The sequence below is a fragment of the Carex rostrata genome, chromosome 20, assembly GCF_964058835.1.
Source record: "Carex rostrata chromosome 20, lpCarRost1.2, whole genome shotgun sequence".
Lineage (NCBI taxonomy): Eukaryota > Viridiplantae > Streptophyta > Magnoliopsida > Poales > Cyperaceae > Carex > Carex rostrata.
The window spans coordinates 1,568,832-1,593,658 of NC_135937.1; the positions used below are offsets into that span (position 1 = coordinate 1,568,832).

A 24,827-nucleotide genomic window follows, 5' to 3' on the forward strand; every position below is an offset into this window, starting at 1 on the left:
TGACTAATGTGCATTTGAATGCATATGGCCTGATATGCATACGGTATAAATTTAAAATTTCAAAATCCAAAACGTCGATCCGAACCGTTCATCTTGTTCTCCATATTAATATGTGCTTTGAGACCAAATTTTACATTTTTCTAAATTTTTTTACTATTTATTAAGCCACTTTAAAAATTACCGATCCAACGGTGGCTGCTGATTTTACTGTTTTGTTAAGCCACCGTTGGATCAACAATTTTCAAAGTGACTTAATAAATAGTAACAAAATTCAGAAAAATGTAAAATTTGGTCTCCAAGCACATATTAATATGGAGAACAAGATGAATAGTTCTGATCGACGTTTTGGATTTTGAAATTTCAAATTTGGACTGTATACATATCGGACCATATGCATACGAATGCACATTAGTCACTCTCTCTCTATATATTAGTCAAAATTTCTACCATAGTCAGAGAAATGTCAAAATAAATTATTGAACAGAGTCCGAATTGGACTGGTACAAAGGTGTTGTAAGCCTGTAACTCATGTAATTTTGTACATCAGATAGGGGTGTAAACGGATCGGATATTATCTGATTTCATCTGGATCCGAATTTGAAAAATTATCTAAATTATCTGATCTGTATCCGTATTTGAGACTATCCATATCTGTATCCGTATCCGAAAAATTATAACGGATAAGGATATGGTAAGACTTTTAACTATCCGTATCCGACCGTTAACACTTTCAAACCACAATAAATGTGATATATGTTCTTAAATTAATTTATTAAATTGCGTATTATACCAATAATTTATTAAATTGCATATAAATATATATTTTGATGAACAATATAACATTATGACATAATTAGTGACTAATATTTTAATAATATAATAGATGTTTTCTAATCAACAAGCTAATTATGAAAAATATCTGTATCCGTCCAATATCCGATCCGTATCCATAACATTTAATATCCGATCCGTATCTGTATTCAAAAAATTATAACGATACAGATACAGTAAGACCACTATCTAATCCGTATCCGATTGTTTACACCTCTAACATCAGATTTAGTCTTTTATCAAAATTAATGATTCTAAATTGAAAAAAAAAAGGAAAAAAGATAGCAACACTTTGAAGACCAAACAGAATCAGATTTATTCAAAACAAAAGAGAAATTAAAGGGAAAAGTATGATAATGACTCTAATAATTAAATCTGAACAAACAAAAAGGATGTTCTGAATGTAAGTTGGATCGAAGCAACCACTGCATTTATTGTTTTCCAGCAAAGTTCCATGAAATTTTATTTTTATTTACCCATCAATCTAATTAATTGAAAATTGAAGTATCGTATGGTCATAAACACTCTAAGTTGGATCGAAGCTTAGACAACCAAACTTGAGAAACTTTGCATTATTTATGTTTAGAGTTTTCTTTCGATTATTTCAAAACAAATTTGGAATCATTTCATTATACATCGATTGTTGATTGATGACATAAAAATAAACGGTCCAAAATCATTGGCTCATTTCATTAGTGGGAACTTGGTGTTTCTTTTATTAAAAACAGAGCTGACAATAAAAATATGCAAAAACTGCAGATTAATAAAAAATACTTCGCATGAAATGTTTCAACCACTTCCCCAATCCAGTACTAAAAGTTCAATATTCTTACCCAAGCATCAGAAACAAGAAGAATTTAGGACAATCAACGTACATAGTGTTTAACTAGTAATCGTGACCGTACACAGCAACATGAGCAAATTATGTAGTAGAAAACATTAAGCTCCTTAATAAGGAGGAGAGATAATTTAAATCAAATTTGTAGAGAAAAATAGTTAAATACTATATTTATCTACAAGATAACACATGTGAACTCTAGTGTAGTGGTAAGAATTTTGGCATCAATAGAACCCAACTGGGTTCGAATTCCGCCTTCAGCAAAAAAAAAGAAAAAGGGTGCGCGGTGCACAAGCTCGGTCCGCAGGTGCCGTGCGTGGCTCAGAGGCGAAGTCCACGGGTGCGGCGCGTGGTCTACGGGCACTGGGATCATATGCGGTGCAGCACTGGGATCATATACGGTGCGACCAATGCATACTTAAGTGTTGAAGCTCATAATTTGGAAAATTCATCTATGTGCGATCTGAAAATTCAACGGCTGAGCATCATTCCGAAAAAAAAACAGTCAGAACCCTTGTAGGATCTAGATATTAAGCTCCTTAATAAGGAGGAGAGATATAATAAAAAAACAATCAATATTAAACAAAACCGTCTCCTTGCTTATTCTTACCCAATATCCAAACCGACTTAATTTGTTTTGACATTTCTCTGACTGTGATAGACAACAGCGGCCAGATTTTTTTTTTTTTCAAAATTTCTCTGCCCGTGATAGACAATAACGATAAGCTCCAGATTTTATTTCGGTTAATTATAGGTAACTTGATTTCGTTAAGCTGGCCGTAATGATCTATAACGTCACCTGAACGTTATAAATTATCATGTTTTTCATACTTCCTCATTATCAATATATATATATATATATATATATATATATTTTTTTTTTTTCTCATTTTTCACAAAACTCTTATTTTGTGAGTTAATGAAGATGCACGGGAATATGTCATCTATTGATTGGTCGGAACCGTTGAAATTAAAGACCACTGCATTTATTGTTTTCCAGCAAAGTTCCATGAAATTTTATTTTTATTTACCCATCAATCTAGTTAATCGAAAATTAAAGCATCGTATGGTCATAAACACTCTAAGTTGGATCGAAGCTTAGACAGCCAAACTTGAGAAACTTTGCATTATTTATGTTTAGAGTTTTCTTTTGATTATTTCAAAACAAATTTGGAATCATTTCATTATATATCGATTGTTGATTGATGACATAAAAATAAACGGTCCAAAATCATTGGCTCATTTCATTAGTGGGAACTTGGTGTTTCTTTTATTCAAAACCAAATCAACCACCCCCCCCCCCCCCCCCCCCCCCCCCCCCCAAACTCTCTAGGTTTTTTATTTGTTTTGATAAACTGATTATTAATTTAATAAATTTGTTAAATTAATTTCAGCATTAAGAAACTTATTAAAAATTTAATATGCCATTTCACTCAAAATAGTAAAAATGTGTCATATTTCGCCGAAATTTTTAAATATACTATGGTTCAAAAAAAGATAAACCCAAACATCTTTTTTTTGAAAAATTTCGAATTTTGACACGGCCGCATCCCGAGAGAGCGGCCACCCTGTTTTCAGTTCAAAGTCACATGAGAAAAAAGCAAAAAAAAAAAAAAATGGGCTGCTGCCCCTAGATGCGGCCCGCAGAAAAGTGGCTGCATCTAGGCGATGCGGTCATGTCAAAATTCGAAAAAATTCAAAATTGGAGTGTTTGGGTTTATCTTTTTTGGGATGATGGTATATTTAAAAATTTCGGCATATTTCGAGAATTAAAACACAGAAGTATTATTTCTTATTTAAAAATTTACTCATTTAATTTTTTTTAATTATTCTTATTTTTTAGATGTTATGATTTTAAAGTTGGTTGTTTTATGAGAATACTCGTTAACGGCAATCAATGACAACTTTAAAACAAAAACAAAAAAATGCTTGGATTCATTTCTTTTATGTTCCAATTGATATCCAACAATTAAATACATTTTTTTGGGTTTTTTGCAATATGCAATTTTATAATTCATCACTTTTCTACAATTAAATACATTTTTCTGCAATATATAATTTTTGGGTTTTTCAATTCATCAGTTTCGAACCAAAATTGAACTGTTTCGGCTCAAAACAAACTGTTTTGGTCTCAGTCTCGGGCCAAAACTGTTTTGTTTCGGCTTACCAGAAGACCGCTCATTTCAGTTCAGCAATTTCGGACCAAAACTATACTGTTTCAGTCTATGTTTCGGACCGAAACTGTTTTGTTTCAGCTTATCCAGAACACCATGTATTTCAGTTCATCAATTTCGGACTGAAACTGGATTGTTTCTGGTCGACACAAACTGTTTCGGTCTCAATTATACAAGGATTACATGAGTATCTATAGCTAAATTCTATGTAGTCGTTTGTTTGCTATCCTAAATTGCTGGAATTTGTATCTGCCTAATTACAAGGATTAAGCTAGATACCTAAATATCTAATTAAGCATTAGCGGTTAAATTTTTTTAATGCTAGCTAATTTTCATCATAAGATGATTTTCTGAGACAATTTCCCTATTTCTCAACAACGAATGAGGCAGTACATAATAAAAACAAGATGAATTGTGAAATTGTATCACCTTCATCTTGGTTTAAGACCTTGCTAACCATTGTCAAATTAGCACAAGTACAATCTTCATATTGCAGGCATACTCATAAACACATTTAAACAAGAAATATTGAAATTATCAAACATAATATGTTTTTATTTCAATAAAAAAAACTCGCTAGTAAAAATCACAAGAAACTCAACAAGAAAAGTACAAATAAAACATGAGCGAGCCCCAAGCAATTTTCTAAATGCCCCAAATTAGTACCAAACTACATCTACCCAAAGCTTGACATAGCAGATCAATTTTTTTTTTTTGCTAAATAAGAAATCTAAAAGTTGTACAATCCACCCAACACATACATGAAGGCCAATGAGGAAAACCAGAAAGATAATATTTCTAAGAGATTTTACCAATTTTTATGCACCATGTGAGGCAAATACTTTACGCTTCTTCTTGCTTTGGTTTCCACATAGATAGGGCGTGCAGTGTCTTCCCTCTCCAGCCTAGAAGAAACCAATTGCTATCTTCTTCAATGAAGTATCGGTTGTCAAATATTGACTTTAATTTCTTCTGGGCATACTCCAATAGGGTTGATTCAATTGGTATATGTTGAAACCCAGCCCGCAAGTTCCTGAGGTGCCACTGTTTGTAGGTCTCCGGCCTCTCTACAGAAGAGGCCCCCTCACATGCTATCAGATTAATAACTTCACGAGCCAACATTTCACTCTCTATTAGATGTCTCACCTTGTTGTCTCGAGGGATAAATGCATCTAATATATCAAACATTGAGGCATAGTGTAACATAACCTGTCTAAATCGTGTGACAAAGAAGGGGCTAAATGATGCACTAACGACTCCAAGGAGAAACAGTTTTGGTTTAAGCTGCCTTATCAAATTCAGAACTTGGTTCCGCTGGCTATCCAAACCAATTGATTCATCACCAAGTTGCCTGAAACGGTACATGCTGTTAACTATTAGCAGTTCATCTTTTTCAATTTTGAGATCTTCAATACGAATCTCCTCCCATTTCAACGCTATCCCATTGTACTCGAAAGGAACATTGAAACTTTTGGCATACTCTTCCAACCTCTGCCCGGTCTCATCTACCCGTTCAGTTGGGCGAAATCCTGGCTGTGGGAAATCTATGCCAGTAATTTTAAGTTTTATGGCCCCACCCTTCTGTTCAGACAGGTCTTGAATTAGAGACGGCCATTGAAAACCAAAACCAATCCCAAAATCAATTATATGCAATTTTGATGCTGTATCCACCAAATTAAGAATCCTATCTTTCACAATGCAGTATGTGGCTCTCAGGAAAGGAGTTACCGTCATTAATAGGTACTGGATCTTCAAAATGTCTGACGTGGAAAACCGTTTTGCAACAGATCGATTATATGCCTCGCTCCCAGTGCCAGTCAATCGAGCTTCTAGTGCATCAGCAAGCACGAGAGCAAGCCTACTGGTACTGCCTCTGTCAGGGGTGGATTGCTTTCTTATCTGCTTTATCATTTCTTCGGCGGCTTGACGGTCACTTGTGGCTACCGAATGAGAGCAACGAATGAGTAGATCCTCAACATTCGAGAAATTCTCTCTGGCATTCTTTTTGATACGCATGCTTGCTTTCATGGCTTCATTTAGACTGGCAACTTTATCAATATAGTCATCATTATAGAGGATCACTTCATCCAGCTTGTGATCTCTAACTGGTTCCTCAAAATAAGGCTGGGATATTTTAGAGTTTCGTCCCTCTGAGAACTCTAGATCCGCATTGTTCAATTTCTTTTTACTGTTAGACCCATTTAAGCTGTTCAAATTGTGAGGAGGAGGAATTGAAAGGTTGTTCGCTTGGAAGTCAGTCCTCAATTTTCCAACATTGGGAAGAAATTTCATTCCTTCTTCCAACCCTTTACTGTATTCAAAAGCCGGTATATTTACCAAACCAGGAGCGATTTGATACTCCACAAGGTGATTGGTAGAAGTGGGATACACTTGTTCCTCGTTCGAAGGTGCCGAGTTATTTGGGGAAGGAGAGTATTTTTGGCCAATAATATCTAAAAGAATTTTCTCTGTGGCCGCTAGAGCCACTCCTTCATACAAAATATGATTCTCATCTATGTTTTCTTCCAACAGTATCTTGCTCAGGTAGCTCAAGGTTGCATCCAATGGTTCGCCCAAAACAGCATTTTGTGCAATGTTAGTATTTTGATGGTCCTTTTCATTTGTTAGTAAAAGCTCACATGAAGTTCTTCCCACCATTAATTAAAACCAAATTGACCTGTGAGTAAATAAATTAAGCTGATGCATCAGTTAAATGTAAGGTGATATGCAAAAAGAACTGTCAGAGTAACAAAGCTGTGCCAAAAATATTCAAAGAGTGTCACAGTAAAATTAAGTGTTCCAATTGGAATAAGAAAAAGCACTTCCACTAGACATTTGTGATGTAGCTAAAGTTCGAAATTTTTGATTGCAACAGCTCGCCAACAACAGGTTAGCTATTCTATAGAGAATTTTTTGCAATACTATACTAACAATACAATCCATCATTTGCATCTTTAAATAATTAAATTGAATTTGCTAGGATTGATAATTCAGGCCTTTATTACACATAATCAGGAGCTGAACTACAAAAAAATTGGCCTAAAACATGAAATTATGAACTCATCATAAAAAGGAAAAAAATGGGACAAAGATCCAACCACTGTCTTGGCAGTTGGTAAGGAGCTGAATTTTTTTTTTGAAAAAAAGGCATAAACGCCCGTCCATTAAAAAAGGGAGTGTTTACAACCAGAACTGAAAGAGAAAACCCAAGAAGATAAACTACCCCAGAAAAACCGGATTACCTAGAGGTCTCAGTGGCACGGAAGCATATTCTCTGCGGAGTCGTTTTGTGCGGAGTTTTTAATCTGGCCTGTTCGTTTCGGATCGGACGGACCCAATTAAAAGCTCCGCAAATTTTGAGAATTGTTTTTTTCAATTCGGGCAAGATCTAATCTGTTCCGTCCGATCCGAAACGAATGGACCAGATTAAAAGCTCCGGACGGAACAACTCCGCAGAGATACTTCCTCAGTGGCACACCCAGCATCACGGTAAGGAGTTGACTGGAATTCATTTTACCTGAGGTAACTAAAATTTTGAGTTTAGATCCGAACTGTCTAATATACTTTAACACGAATATTAAAGGGGCCACGTGCATTCCACCTCAAACAGGATTGGCTCAGATTCTCATCGAACTGTCTGGATCTAAACTCAAAATTTTAGTTACCTCATAGGGATCCGGACTTGACTTAAATGCCCTTGTGTAAATTTTGGACTTCATTTCTTGCTTGACTGTGAACACTCATTGTTCAGAAGTAATCTGATCAAAATTAGACTTATTCGACCAAATTCATAAAAATGATTCTTACAAGAACCCCACTCCTATTTGATACTGCCAATTAGGATTAGTTGATTTCAATCAGATTGTAGAGAGAGTTGACCAAAACTAGCTCAAAGGAGGCACTTAAATTTACATTCTCTACCCTTCCTACTACAAATGGTTCACCAAAACCTAATTTCAAGCGTATGTATGGTTGAAATCTTGAAATAACTAACGCATTGTTGTATAAGCGATAAAATTGTTTTCATATCAACATGAGGTTACTTGCATTGAGCAGATGTACTAAGCTATTTGAAAAGTATATTCTCAAATCAACATCTGAAAGACCTGATAAAACTCTGAAAAGAAGTGTACTTACCAAGGATCGAAAAGAGATCGGTTATGGAGGGATGAGAAAAGTGAGTTGTCAATGCTACTAATGTGATGCGAAACGATCGAGGTTGCAAGTTGTCTCTTCCCAGAAGACGAGGAAGCCGAAAAGATCAAATTCGGATAATGCATAAATAAACTAATATTCTATTTTTCTTGAAAAAATAAATCAATCTCATCATCCTATCCGAAAACTTTCTCCATTGCAAGAACTGTTGGAATGCACTGTTCAGTCTGATTTAGACTACTAAATCTAAGATCAACGGTTGAAACAAAGCCTTCTCCTTGTACTTCTATATTGGCAAATCCTTTCCATACAATATATGAACCGTGAGATGTGAAACGAACAGCACAGATTCACCTGAAGCTCCTCCCCTGTACACTCTGTTTTTACTCTCCACTAGTACCCAATTACTTTATTTCCGCCACGTTCCCCCATGACCTATGGATCGGTCAACGCTTTGTGAAAGTGATTCTCAGAGAGATATTTGACTAAACTGAAACATTAACATGGTGAAATCTAAGATTTACAAGGCAAATACTACACAAATTAAAGGTAAATATAATAGAGATTATCTAAATTGAACCCTGACCAGAGATTTAGATGGAAAATCAAGTAAATCTTAAGAAATGACCCTTTTTCCAAAAATATTTGTATGTCAGCGAAAAAACAAAATTTAGAAACAAAGAAACAAGCATTTAAAAGATGTTCTCCAACGAGATTCGATTTTTTTTTTTTTTTGTCTAAGCTTCTTTAGTATTAAATAGTTTATTTTGTACAACTTGAAGTTAATATTGCACGCGTGGTTTAATATTTGGGACTGATGTTGGGTATGAATCGTGCAATCCACATCGAGATTGTGCATTTGATTAATTCATGAATAATTTATAATTTTAATTTTTTGCACGAATTTTATCACATATCAAATATAGTGACAAGGCTCGCGTATTATACTCGAATAATTCGTTTTTTTGGTGATGTCAAACCGAACGTCAAATTATTTGATTGACAGAATTAAATCCGAATAATTCGTGAATTTTCCGTGATTAATTTTCAAAAAATTTCCCGAATTTTCCCCAAATATTATTTTTTTGCTCTCTTATAGGATTGAGATCTCTAATCCGGATGATTCTGAATCATTCCCGAATTATTCATGAATCACGAATTTTTGACCTCGCCGAAATGAACATGAATAATTCATTTATCACTATGACATCAAATGATCCAATTTAATTCGGTGTCTATAATATCTCCACTCCCTTAATATTTATTTTTTGGGACTATCATGTTGGGGTGAGAGAGGCTGAGAGGAATTTAAAAATCTTGAGTATCTCCATCCAAAAGTTTATTAGATAAAATTACAGACCTTAAAAATTTTTAACCCTTTTATCTCAGAAATTACGTTTTAATTTTTTATGAATTTCAATTTTGAAATTTTTCTTAATATATAAATCTTTCTAATTTAAAAAACTTTGTACATCCCTAAAATTAAATTAGCAATTGTTACTTTAGATTAGAACGCCAGCAACAACTGTAATATAACAAATCATTATTTTTTGGAATCGAATAACTCAGATGTTGTAACAATAACTCCTAAGGGTTTGCACATATATTTTACAAAAAATCTTAACAATTATAAAATACACATATATGGTACAGTATATTTAAACCAGAAATTTTACAAGTTCTATATGAAGATGAGTAGCATAACACCTTTACGCTGCTTAATCCTTTGGTCTCCAGATGGAAATAGCATGCAATGTCCTTCCTCTCCAACCTATAAGCAACCAATAACTCTCTTCTTCAACAAAGTATCTCTTGTCATGAATTTCCTTCAATTTTTGCTTGCTATACTCCACTAAAGTTGGGTCCACTGGTACCTGTTCAAATCCAGCCCGCAAATTTCTCAGGTGCCACTGTTTGTAGGTCTCTGGTCTCTCTATGCAAGCAAGGCCGTCACATGCTATCAGATTCATCACTTGTCGAGCCAAAATGTCTCTCTCTATGAGCTGCCTTACCATATTGTCCCGAGGAATAAATGCATCTAGTATATCAAACACTGAGGCATACTGTAACATAACCTGCTTAAAGCGTGTAACAAAGAAGGGACTAAATGTCCCATTTGAAATTCCTTGGAGGAACAGATGCGGCTTAAGCCGCCATATAAGATTAAGAACTCGACTCCTTGGGCAATCCAAGGCAACTGTTTCATCCCCCAGTTGTCTAAACCGATACATACTATTAACTATGAGCAATTCATCCTTCCCAATTTTGAGATCTTCAATACTAATATCCTCCCATTTGGATGCTATACCATGATACTCAAAAGGAACACCAAAACTTCTAGCATACTCCTCCAATCTCCGTCCAGTTTCATCTACCCGTTCACTTGGGCGGAATCCAGAATGAGGGAAATCAATCCCAGTGATTTTTAGTTTTACGGCCCCACCCTTCCGTTTGGACAATTCCTGGATTAGAGATGGCCATTGAAAACCAAAATCAATGCCAAAATCAATTATGTGTAGCTTGCATGCTTTCTCTTTCTCCACTGAACTGAGGATAGTATCTTTAGCGACACAATACGTACCTCTTATGAACGGCGTTACCGTCATAAATAGGTACTGGATCTTTACAATGTCAGAAGTTGAAATCCTTTTTGCAACGCACCGATTATACACCTCCATGCCAGTCCCGGTTAATCGACCCTCTAGAGCATTGGCGAGCACAAGTGCAAGCCTTTGGTTCCAATTTCCATCGGGAAGAGCTTGCTTCCTTATCTCTTGTATGATGTCTTTGGCAGCTTGGTGGTCATCGGCGGCTATTGAAAGAGAACAGCGTATGAGAAGATCTTCGCAATCAGTATATTGCTCTTGTACTTCCTTCCCACCACACATTCTTCCTTGCATGGTTTCCCGAACACAAGCAACTTTTTTGAAATAGTCATCTCTTAAAGGTCCCCTCTCATAGTACAGGATCACTTCATCCAGCTTTGCATCTCTTAAAGGTTCCTCAGAATAAACCAGTGGGATTTTACAGTTCCGTCCCTCTAATAGCTCCAAATTCCCATTGCCTGATTTCTTTTTGCCATTAGACCCCTTAATAATCACACATCCCTGATCTACATCCTCTTCTTCATTTGAACTGTGTGGAGAAGGAAGTGCGAGCTTTTTCCCTTTAACATCAATCATTAACTTTTCTATGTTCGGGAGAAACTTCATTCCTTCCTCAACTCCTTTATTGTACTCCAAAGCTGGCAGGGTTTCTAAAGTGGAATTAAATTGTTCTTGCAAAGGTTCATTGGTTGAAGTTGGGTACTTTTCTGGTTGTGTGTCGTGCTGAGGCAAGGAACTATCTTGGGGAGGTGGGTACTTTTCACCGATTATATCAGCAAAAAATTTCTCCATGGTCTGGAGAGCAGTCCCCTCTTTAAAAGCAATATCCTCCTCATCTACATTTTCCTCCAAGAGCATATTGCTCAAATAGCTAATGGTTGGATCCAAGGTGATACCGGAATCATTGTTTTTCGCAATGACGGTATTTAAGCTGTCTTCCTCATTTGGTAAAACTAGCTCAGGTGAAGAACCTCCGACCATGATTTAACGAGAAAAACCAAATTAAACCTGTGAATGAATTGAGTTAGTAAATCAAATAATTATATGGAACTGCCAATGCAGGAGAAAAAATTATGGTTGAATTTCAAATAGAAATGTCAGAGAAACAATATTTTACCAAAATATTTTAATATGCCATAGTAAGTTAAGTGGATGACTGGCAGTAAAAGTATGTAACTTCCGTATTATTTTATGCCTATTGGCAAAAACTAGAAATTTGTGTTGAGCTCAATAGCAAGACCTTTATGTCTCCAATATTTCAAACTTTAATTCAACAACTAAATTAAGAGAGCAATTCAGTACTTGAAGTAAAAAAATTAACTAAACCAAGTTTGCTAGTAATTGACTCCTCAAACCTATGATCAGGGTAAGGGTTCTTGTGTATTGATACTAGCAGGAGATCCTTAGCAAATCTGAGCAGGTATTTTTTTTTTTTCCTTTTCCAAATCTAATATATGACTACTATTTTCAGGTTGGCACTTCATGCATAGTGCTTTCAAATACTGAGGTTGAATGCTTTTGAGTACTAGATAGAAAGTGTCAGTGACTGAGATGTGTGTGTCCAGATTACAAGAGAGATTTATTGCTCTTTATTCAAGGTAGAAGCACTAGGTAATAGGTGACAAATTAGTTTCAACAAAATCCCCTAAATTTGATATCTTTTGCATACTGAATGTTACTTGTACTGTTTTTGGTAGGATAATTTTAGGTTTATGAAATCGGACCTAAGAAATGCATGAACCATGATTACCCAGGAGAGAAAACGTTTTAACTTATTTTATATATACTTATCTGATCAGAATTGAAAGAAAGTAATGACTCAATCCAAAACCCGAAATCTATAATTTTTGAAGTTTTTTTTTTAATTTTATTTTTGAAGGTTGAAATCTATAATTTGAAGACTAACAATTCAAATAAGCTTAAACCTATCTGTAAATTATGCAAAAATAAAAAATAGAACATGTGCAACACGAACTTGTAAATTATGCAAAAATCAAATTTTGGAGAGATGCCAAGAGTTAGTTGAATTTTCAATATTTCTACGCAAAATAGAACACGTGCAACACGATTTCAAGAGCAAATCTAGTGGAGATGAACAGATAACAGGATTTTTGCGTGCTAGAGGAATATTTGCACCAACTTAACCAAAATTATAGGGGCACAAATTAAAAGTACCTCCAATTAATGATGAAGAAGTGATCGTCTTCAAATGGGATGATAAAACTACTCAAAGCTTCGGCAGATTCGATCGAAAGTTGGATCTTTATCTCTTCCCAGTTCCCATAGTCGATGGTTAGACAAGAGATAGAAATATGAAACGGTTACACACTCAGGCACACATTTCTATGTCTAAGACTTTATATAATTCATTAATTATTTTGTTTCGTAGACTGGTAGTCAAAGGTAATCCACAAAAAGCCACTTCTCCACTGGCTGCTCGCCTCAGTATGGAGACTAAATGAATGAAGACGCCAACCTGGTTGAACAACTATTTGTGACGTCAATATGAAACTGACGGTATGAAAATAAACAGGTTTTCCAGTAGCTATCCTGTTGGAGAGGAACCCACTTTTGTCTATGGTAGACGGAGGTCGCTTTTTATTTTATTGTTCTTCATTAATTTCGGATGGGGTCCTTTTTGACTTGCTGCCGATGGTTGTACGGTGACGTGGACGAGCAAAGTAATCTGAACAAAACAGAATTTTGGAAGTTAGATGATTACAAAAGAAAAATAAATGCGGCAATGAGATAGCTTTCTATTTTTGACGATTTCGTGGTTTCGCCACAAATAAGATTCAACACGTGCAAACGTGGAAATGGTCAAAGGATGGCAAATACACTGTAAAATCCTTTTACAAGATGTATGAGGAAGGACCACATGTCGTAAGCAGTATCTCAAAAATTTTGAAACTTAGGGCACCGATGCGGGTTATGGTGTTTGGATGGCTGATGCTTAATAATAAAATTATAACAGTAGATAATCTGGTCAAGAGAGGGTGGGAATTGGTGAATAGATGTAGTCTGTGCAAGGCACAATCCGAATCTGTTAGCCACATTTTTGGAAATTGCATATATACACATGGAGTTAGATTACAGCTGCAGCAAAGAAAACCATACTTAGCCAGTTCTCAGAGCTTTGTACAAGGGAGATATAAACATACACTGTTGTACTCAACAAGTATGCAGGTAAAGCAGATGCAAATAACAATGATTTTTGCAATATGGAAGGAGCGATGTCAAAGGGTATTTCAGGAAAAGGAGAAAACGCCAATGCAGTTGGCAGCGGAAATTGTTCAAGAAGAACAGCTTTGGTTTAATGGAAATGTGGAATTGCAGTATGAGGAAGGATAGACTGCCTTATATTTTTTTGTTTGTTTTTGTTTTATTTATTTCCTTCTACTGAGTTCTCTATTTTAATTCTTGTAAAAATTTCTTGTACAAAACTTTGTAATCTACACCTCTGGTGTCAAAATCAATGAAATCTGGGAGCCCGACTCCCCTGTTTCTACCTCAAAAAAAAAGACGTGCAAACGTGTCATACTATGTATGTAAGCTTTCAATGTCTTGATAACGTGTCATACTATGGTATCGATATATGTAGCTTTCAAAATCTTCTATCTAGAAGAGGTCAATTACTCTGTTTTCCAAAAAAAACGAAAATAGCAATCCAATTATATTGTAAGAAACCTAAAATAAAAAAATAAAAAAGTCTATTATATATATTTTTATGTGTATTGTGTATCAAATTATATCAAGGTTCTAAATAGCGATTATAGCGGCATAGCGGGGAGACCAAAAAAAAAAAGCTATTGCGAATAGCGTAGCTATAGCGGAAGCTATCACACATAGCGATTTTTCTTTTTCAAACTTTATATTCTATATTTCTACTAATTATCAACATAATCAATATTAGAGAATTGATGTAACAACTAAATGACAACTAATATAAGTCTATACTTTTTTTATCAATTATGCAAATAAGAAGGAAAAAAAATCTAAAAAGTAACATTATTTAATAGTTTATACTTCATGGTATTACATATTATAATAGACAAAGAGCAATTAATTTTATAAGGTAAATGAAGTCAATATATATATTTAAACATTTTATAATTATAATAATAATCAAAATCAGCTTTCAATTGAAACGAACGATGATAATTTTACAAATGAATACTATAAAAAGAGTAATCAAAATGAAGAATTAATATTTGAATATTTCTCGATATAGAATGATAGAATAAATCACAAATAAAAATAGAAGCATATAGTTTGGTTTAGTATACTTATCGTAGAAGACTATGTAGCATTAGAAATAAGAATAGAAGTACATAAGTTCATATAAATTGCAAAAAAAAAATCATGTAGCATAGCGGTAGCTATAGCGGGTCTCATATAGCGGTAATAGCGGTCAGCTATTATAGCTATAGCGGTCGTAGCTGAGTTAGCGCAATTTCATCTCATAGCTTAGCGTTTATGGTCCGGAAAAGCTATAGCGCCGCTATAGCTAGCTATTTAGAAGCCTAAATTATATTGTAAGAATTGATAATGTATTAACGAATTAATTTTAGAAATCATTCAATGAAAATCCAATTAATTTTTAAATTACATCAAAATTTAGTATATGAACTAAATAAATCACGAAGGTCAGTTATCACAATTGCAAATTAAGTCCACTGTGAAAGGTAATCTCTTACTACAAAAATATAAGATGAGTTAGATGAAACCATTTTCATACCCATACTTATTACAAATTATCCTTACTCATATTCTATCTCTACCCACTACAAATTATTTTATCCGTACTCTATCCTTACTTGTTATAGTTGTCGGATAACGAAACTGTAGCAGATAAATAACGGGTAATACTACTAAAATAATCATTTTTATTATTTTTTTTAACTGTATCCTTATCTGTACTCATCTTATCGGTACGGATCGGATAAATGGATAAAAGGGTGCCATTGACAGTTTGACACCCCTAGATTTGACCAGGCCCCCAATGCAGCTGACCCAATCCGGCCCATCCCAACTTAAAAACCCCCAAGTTATTCCAATTCCTTTGATGGTAGGTCATTCGCTGCATCTCAAATACTGGCGTTGCATCACATTTTCTACGACCAGATATCATAATGATTATGTTTTTTTTTATGTTTATTTTGGTTATTTAAGCTGAATCGTTTCTTCTGTAGGCTCAACACACTGTCTATAGTCTAAACTTGATCCAGAACCTCAACAAGTCAATTTCAAGTTAATGCTATCATACCGAATCAAAACACCATTACCATCAGTTTAAACATTTGGTAGATCTCATTATTACATCTAATAAATTATTTTACTTAAGATGACAGAAGGTTCTTATTCAGAAATTCAAGCACTTTCTACCTTTCCTCTTTTTTGGTTTCTCCCTGACCCCCACACATTGCATGAGTTCTCTTGCTTCATAACCAACTTCATTATTTTACTTGAATGCCTTTTGAGAATAATACCATACATCCAAAATTTCATTTCCTTCAAGCTTTTAAAAGATGCACCGTTTTCATGACAGCCCAAATAGAAGTCAAACCCAGTGTGTGTGCGTTGCCACTTTAAATCAAGGCCGACATGAAGGCCGGTTAAGAAAATAAATTGTCCCCTTACCGCTACGGTATCAGCATACTGCCAACTTGTTGATCCGAACCGGACACGCTTTCCAAACCTTTTTTATGAAAGACCTAAAAATTGTGTAATCACTGCAAAATTGAGACAATTAATTTATCACATCATATAAATTATATACACAATTTTAAATTTTAAATTTTATAGATTTTGTGTTAGAATTACTACAAACTTGATTTCAATAAAATGTTCAAATTCTCAGTGTTTTCCCAACAATAGTATGGCTTGTATTGTTGTTAGCTCTCCATTCATGTCACCATAAATTCCAATTTCATTACGTTGACATTATTAAGTTATTTTGCTCTCTGGATCCCAATTTGAGTAAACCACACAGACGAGCTGCTGAATGTAACCAATTTTATTTACGAGCAGCCTATTAATTCAAGTCCTTGTAATACATCCACGGCAATGCAAAGAGAGGTGGATGCTTGGATGCCACTTATGGAGTATGCAATACCTTTAGCTCAGTTCATGCCGTTGGAGATGGTGGTGTACCAGCCACTTGAGCATACCCCGCCGATATGAAGCCCCCATACCACTCAATTTTGAACCTAACTCTCCTTAGCTCCTTAAAGTGCGGCTTAGTCATAGCTAATCTAGCTTACTTTTGGTCAATACACTCCTCTTTAGTTTGGTATTTGACTTGCTTGTTATGCTTTTTATGCTGTTGTTGGCTTGTATCCTTTCTGTTTTGTTTTGCTGGTATATTGCATGGAATGGAGTACATCTGTTGGGTACTTCGATATTAAACTGGTAATGTAAGCTATTTCCAGTTCAATGGAATAGGCCTTTGGCCTATTTTTTTTTTTAAAAAAAAAAATTCAAGTCCTTGTACGCCTAATTCTGTTTTCTTGCAATCATGAGTCAGCCTAACTGAAACCACAAAATTAAAAATAATAATCCCGAAATTGGTACTCCTTTCTAAAGCCAAAATTTTTATTAATAACCTTCTAAAAAATAAAAAAAAACTCCTAATTATGAGAAATTCGAAAAATACACGGGCCGCAATGACAAATGGCGACTCCTCAAGACTGGGGCCGCCATTTGTCGTCGCGGCCCCGTAAAAACTAAAAAAAATCCCAAACATTTGTTGTTTTTAATTGATTTATTTAATGGTTTTCAAAAATAGAAAGAACATGTTATAATTTGAATAATTTGAATATGTTAGAAAGAACATCAAACAAAATAGATAAAATATCTTATAATTTAGATGTACTAGAAGGACTCCGAAATATTTTTCAGGCAAGATTTTTTCCGATTTAAAAAAATATATATATATTTCTTGGTGTATTACTAAAAAAAAATAAAAATGCTTTGGATCTGAATTATTGATCTCGGTTAAAAGTCACTTCTAAGTTCTAAGTAAATAAAGAAATTATCGTGATCCTTATAGTACATTCAAATTGTAAGGTACTTCATCTATTTTTGAAAAAAAAAAGTTTGATTTGACTTTTTGATGATGGCGAGGATTTTTTTTTTCAAAAGATGGAGTATCTTACAATTTGAATGTACTAGAATGATCACGATAATTTATTTATTTACTAGAAGTGATTTTTGAACTAGGATCAATAATTCAGATCCAAAATATTTTATTTTTTTATTTTAAAACACACCTAGAAATAGTTTATTTTTTATAGCCGGGAAAAATCCTGCTTGAAAAATATTTTGAAGTCCTTCTAGTACGTATAAATTATAAGATGTTTTATCTATTTTTTTGATGTTCTTTTTAACATATTCAAATTATTAATTTTTGTTTTTATTTTTTAAAAGAAATCAATTAAAAACAACAAATGTTTTGAGTGTTTTTGGTTTTTTTTGGGCTGGAACGGCAAATGGTGGCTTTCAACGGGTATTTTTCGAATTCCTATAAAAAAAAAAAATTCTGAGAAGGGTATTAATAAAATTTTCGGTTTCTAAAGTAATGAAAATTATAATTCTGTTCGAAACAACTTTTGTTTGTATTTACACTCGCTTTGCAACAGATGTCCGCTTGGAATTATTCCGTACGTAGTCGTAAGGAATTAACATTAAGATTAGTGCCTTTTGATAGAATACTATTAATGCTATTTTGATTTGAAGATATTACTTGAGAAAGGAGTCTAAAGAAGCTGTTAGAATTTTTCTGTAAAAATAATGTGACGAGATGCTCACAGAGATATTTAGATTTTTTTACAGATATTTGAATCTATAGATTTGATTAAATATCATGAGTATTGGATCTAATATGGGGAAATTGGGTGTGATGGCATGCCAACGCTAGTTTAAACACAAGCTATACTAATTTGTTTTGGTTCGGCATGACTTGTGTAGTCCAACTTTTTAACAATGGCCTAATTTTATTATTTTATATCATTCATATATTTCTTGATTTTGTATTGCCCAATTTTCTATTAGGAATTGTGTAATTTCCATTGAAGAAAATTAGGACTGCATTCTTATGCAATTCGGACCATAAAATTTTATCCACATAGCTGATTTTTTTTTTTTGAAAGAAAGATGGAGTTAAGGTTTTAAATTTCATATCTTGTTATTATAACATTTTTTTTCCATTTGATTTTTTCATTAATGACCTCTTACATCATAGATTATATATGTACTTTAGTCACTAGATCAAAAACTAGTTCTCCTCGTAATATTTTTAGGGTCAACGACAAACAGTCATCAAAATTTATCAACATTTATATTATATGAAAATTATTTACAAGAGTTCTGATAGTTGAAATTTAGTAACATTAGAGTAGTAACCCGCTCTATATGTATGGTTATTTATTGCATTAAACAATTGTGATAGACCATATTTTTTTTTTTTTTTTCCAAATTAGTGTCCTGACAGACGATGTATTTTTTTTCAAACTAATTAATGATTTGCTTAAAAAAATAGGACAAAAAAACATATTCAAAAAGAGTGCTACTGTCATTTCATGAAGGTCAAAAGGACCTCAATTATTTGTAAGAAAATATACTGTTAAAAAAATAAACAAATTAAAATTAGGGGTGTCAACGGGTACGATACGGGTCGGGTAGAGGTATTTTCATACACGTACCGTTATGATAACGAAAAAAAATCTTTACCCTTATCTGTCTTTTTCAATACAATATGGGTTGAGTAAATGGATAAAAAAAAGTATCATTGACATGTCGATTTGTGCTTTCAATAAAATATTTTTCAAACCAAGAAAAAAAATAATAATGAATTAATACAACTAATTTTATATAATGAAAATTTAATAAAATATAAAATTTTATTGTATCATATATCATTTTCATACAAACATATATCTATATCTATAATTTTATTTTAAAAAATTATTATATACGAAAACGAAAACGGGTAACAACAAAAAAAATTGTTACTCTTAACCGTACCCGATAAGCTAACGAAAAAAAATCTTACCCTTATATATATTTTCATATACAATACAGATCGGATAAACGGATAAAAGGGTGTCATTGACACCCCAAATTAAAATATGTCTCCACAAATTAAACTGCCTATGAATTCATTCATAGACGAGTCAATAGAATTGCAGAAGGTTAATTTTTGTCGTCCCAAGCAGAATGAAGTTTATTTTTGCTACTTGTCCTATTAGTTTTAAATTTCAAAAACAGAAAGTTTACATGTTAAAACCGATTATAATATTCTTTTATTCCTGCTAATCTTATGTATCATGAATTTAGGAAGCCAGATTATCCTTTTTATGTTAAGAATCTTTAAAAAAATATATATAGGACCTAAATAAGCTGCAAAAGGCATGGCAAGGGAATCAAGTTAATTTTGAACAATGCAATCAAATTATTTAGGATAATCAGATCTAGTGATGATGTGTTGTTAAATTAAGTTTAGATTACACTTGTTGACAAGTTTTAAAACTATCAATTAATAAACTCATGAGGAAGAATTGTACTTTGAAGCCATCAGTTTCTGTTAGTTACTAAAGTTGACATAATCTAGCATATTGAAAAATTAGTTTATAAATTATGAAATTCAATTCCATGATAAAACCATAAATCAAATTTAGATATATATGGAAAATTAAGCAGTGAAAAGAGATAGCCTATTCTATACCTTCTTGGGAGTAGGCCCTATCAATTGCAAAACAGATGTTTCTAAACAGCAAATTAAGAGAAAAGACAACTTGTTTCAAATAAATTTCAATTAGCCTTCAATTAATTTTCCACCACAAGTACTGTGTCATTAAACTAATGACAAGAAATGATCTGGTCTATGATATAACAAGAGTAAAGCTAGGGTGTGACATGCTCACCAAGAAAGTTTGGTGAGCATAACTCCAAAAGTATATCGGATCGACGTCAAATATCGAATTCAAACCGTTGAAATCCATGTACTTCATGAGTGATACATATACATGCAAAATTTTGAAAGTTTCGAGTTTATTTGCTACACGGTCAAGTGGTCAAAGAAATGAACATTTTATTATAAGTTATTTTATATATTCAATTTTTATTATTTCATTGACCACTTGACCGTGTAGTAAATAAACTCGAAACTTTCAAAATTTTGCATGTATATGCATCACTCATGAAGTACATGGATTTCAACGGTTTTGATTAGATATTTAACTTCGATCCAATATACTTTTGGAACTATGCTCACCAAACTTTCTTGGTGAGCATGTCACACCCTAGCTTTATTCATATAACAATGCTTTAACAAAAGAAGCCAGACAGCAACATAAATTCTTTCTGATGCCAGCTCCCTTCACTTTACAGTTTAGACCCCAATTTGCACTAGTTAGTTCATTTGTTAATTTCTACGTGTTTGTGGACCTGACTGTAGTCATGATGAACGACTCAGGACCATACGCATTGGATTTTGATATATGCTCTCCATTGTAAAAGCAAGGGACACATCCATTCTCAAGCCTCAACGCAAGAATTGTGGTCTATCAATAGTGAAAAAACGAGCACAAATTCAATTCTTTACATACAACTATAATTAATGTATAAATAAAAATCCTTGTGCTGAATTGCTAAACATGGTTTTCACCTCAATATTATATTCAGTATCTGTAAACAACCACAATTCATCAACTCTGTATTAAACAGTTGAAATTCACCAACTAATGTACATCTATGAGTATTGTAGATAATGGAGAGAAGAAAATTCTTTTTTGCCTTACCTATGTTAGGTCTTAAGGAAGGGTCCAATCTCCAATTAACTTGAATAAACTGACACCGTACCAACCATCACAAGTTCAGTTTAAAGCATACTATAAGGAGAGCACTCATTATAAGCCAAGAGTGCTTAATTATTAAGTCAAAGATTGTACCTCTTGTAAGTTACAAACCAATTCTCTCCTAGCTTGCCATGAAGAAAATTAGTGTGATATTGAGGAAATGCAAGAGCCTCTCAAGGCTAGGCAGATCAAATTCCTATACTAGCCTAAGATCCAAATCCAACAGAGAACAAGACTTAATTTGGGAAGAGAGAGCAAGTCAAATTACACTGAAGGAAAGAGACGAGGAGGCTGTGGTATTTGTTGGCAGCTCAAGGCGACCGTATGTGATTAGTTCAAAGCATTTGAAACATCCTCTCATATCTGCACTGATTGACCAGTCGAGGTTGAATACAGAAGAAGAGATTTCGGTGAAATGCGAGGTTGTCTTGTTCGATCATCTTCTCTGGATGCTAGATAATGCTGATTTCGAGGTGGATGCGGATGAGAGTGCTTTGAAGGAACTCACCGAGCTTTATGTTTACTAATGAAGGTTGTTAGCTAATTTTCATTTTCTTTTTCTTTTTTTGTTTTAGTTATCCAGATTTCTGAATTCTTAAATGCATCTGTATTGGATTATAAGGTTTTTTCGCTCTACTTTTGACCCAGTCGACTTAATTTGTCATGGTCGATATTTTAAGTTCTCATTTGTGACTTCAATTTCACAATGTAAGCAAACTTTCCTTATCAATGTACTTGATAAAACATGATTTTTTTTTTCTTTTTTTGAAACCTTCGCAGAGGATAAAACATGATTTCATTAATGAAATAACAGAGGAGAATTCTCATGATATTGTACTTGAGTTCCTGTTCTTTGCTATTTAATTCTTTCCATGAATGCATGATGTAACCATCTGATTATAAATTATGCAATTTTTATAATGTCATGTCATTAATAGGTAGATGAAAAGTTAGTTACCCAGCCAATTAAACAAAAAAAATTTCTCATTGGAATATAGCTAAATTCATGTACAGATAGAAAAGAGTTTATATCTTGAAATACAACATAAATGAACACAATAGCAAATAAAGTTTGGGCCATTGAAAAAACTTTTTAATGCATTATGTCCTCTCCTGTGTAATGTACACACTTCTCAGCCTAAAAAATGCACATTAATTGATTATTGATATATGATATGATTTTGTAGAAAATAATCTTCTTTGTTTTCAACACTAGCTTCTTTATGATAATTTTTTTTTTCTTTAAAGAAGTGGCATAGTCACCGATTTTTTTTTTAATTATGAGAAAATTGATGGTATATCTTTATTTTTTATCTTTACACATAGTTTTTCACTACTACATATTGTTTATGAATTATGATAGAGAGAAGGATAATCTCCTTTTCTTAAATAAAAGAAAGAGAAGGCACCAACCATCACAGTTCACCTTTCTCTCAATAATTTATAATTAGTCATACTTAAGCTACTTAGCATAAGATCATAAATTCCATAATGTAAAACTAAATTGATGTTTTAAACTTCAGCCTTTCAATATCCAATAAATTTATTTGGTTTTCAGAACTTAATGAAAAAAATTCCATTAGTGAGTGCCAACAAAAAGTGTATCTCATTGCAAAGAGACAAAATGGGAAATCAATTATGGAGCTTTTATTTTCTTAAATCCATGAACGTGTGAGGATTTAATTCTCTGTTTTGGTTCGTTGTATGTTTGCACGATCTGTTTTTTTGCCTTTTTTGGTCAGCGTAGGCCAACAAATGTTGCCCAATCAAAAAAGAATCCAAACAACCGGTACCACAGAAGGAGACACGCTACCAAACTATTTTTAGATTTTATATGAAGGATTTTTGTGAAAATCTCAACACGTGCACGGATCTCAATGGGAATGTCATCTTGAATTACTTGCATGTCAATATATAATTGTTGCGGTAGGTTGATTCATAGTTTGGGAAGTGAAAATTCAGATTTTTTTTTTTTTTATGTAATTTAAAATTTTGAGCTTTTCAGTGAAGAATTTGAACCGTTCGATACAAAATTTAAAGTATCTCCGTAAATATGCTCCGTAAATTTTCAAATAAGTTCGGATTGCCCCTACGGGTTTTCCCTAATAAAAAATCGGATATTTAGAGAACGGTTCGAATTTCAAACCAAAATTAGTAGTGTGTTGAAGCTGTGCCGTATCATATTTCGGCATGTTGTATTTAGACGTGTCCGGAATATTGTGTTAATATGTCGAAATTTTTAGACATGTTGTGCTCCGCTACATCGGAGATAAATACAACACATTTAACGGCACGATATGACTTAGCAAGACATATTTCGACATGCCGTGTTAGTTTCTTTTCTTTTCTTTTAGATTTTTTTAATAATGAGGACTAATGTCTAAAGAAATCTGAAAAAATATTCATAAAATCAGAAATAAAATAAACTGCATTTACTTTAAGTTTTATTTTCTTTCAAACATTTTGTAGTATTTTTGTGTTGTTGGTATAATTTGATAAAATATTTGTAAGTAGTAAAAAAAAAAGTGTCTAAAAGTAGAAAAATTAAATGTGTTGTACATGTGTCATGTCGTACTGTGTCCATGTATAGACATGACATGTTTAAACGTTCTGATTTCAAAAAAAAAATAAGACACAAGACGGTTAAAAATATGTCACAGACACGTCTTGACACGATACGGTCTTAAGACGTATGGTATTGTATTATGTCCTTAGTTATGTATGCCAACACATGCCAATACTAATAATAAAACTAATAAATTTCTTTTGAGAAGTGAGATATACATGTTAAATTTTCACAGAAAATTTTAAAAAAAATATATAGATGTATGAATTAATTAAATTTCTTATATCTTCATTCTTATAGCATTCCAATCAAATAATTTGTCTTTTTGTGATTCTATACATTTTTTTTTAATTTTTTTACTTGTAGAAGTCTAAATTTATTTAGACACATACCAATTTCTGTCATCTTTGTGATTGGTCATGATTTATTTCCATTTTATAAATGTCATTTATATATATTTTTGGATTAATTGATAATTGATTAATTATGTCTTCATTTTTTTTCTTATTTTTATATCATTTAAGAAATATTATTTTTTTATTTTATATGAGATTTTTTTTATAAAAATATGCCAAAAAGATTAAAAAAATATATATATCATTTAATATATTATTTAAAAAAATGTTATTTATATGTTATTGAATGTGTCATTTAAGGAATATTATTTATTATTTAGTCTAAATTTTTGTATAAAATATATTATTTTGTATGATTATTTTTTGTTCGCTTATAATATATTTTTGTTGTGACATACGAACACTAGATAAACAAATATATACATATATAGTAAAAGAAATGGAA

At 32.9% G+C, this 24,827-nt stretch overlaps 1 protein-coding gene and 1 pseudogene across 2 annotated transcripts; both read right to left on the reverse strand.

Annotated features, from left to right (window-relative positions):
- Positions 1-4,362: 4,362 nt before the first annotated feature.
- Positions 4,363-8,194, reverse strand: LOC144572728 (scarecrow-like protein 9 pseudogene; annotated as a pseudogene). Its single transcript, XR_013517794.1, has 2 exons — positions 7,981-8,194; positions 4,363-6,520 (listed from the first exon to the last, which is right to left on the reverse strand). The product of XR_013517794.1 is annotated as a scarecrow-like protein 9 pseudogene (transcript).
- A 1,392-nt stretch (positions 8,195-9,586) lies between these two features.
- Positions 9,587-12,942, reverse strand: LOC144572073 (scarecrow-like protein 9). Its single transcript, XM_078321472.1, has 2 exons — positions 12,780-12,942; positions 9,587-11,612 (listed from the first exon to the last, which is right to left on the reverse strand). The coding sequence occupies exon 2, from the start codon at positions 11,583-11,585 to the stop codon at positions 9,717-9,719; it is 1,869 nt and encodes a 622-aa protein (XP_078177598.1). The 5' UTR covers positions 11,586-11,612; positions 12,780-12,942; the 3' UTR covers positions 9,587-9,716.
- Positions 12,943-24,827: the final 11,885 nt, after the last annotated feature.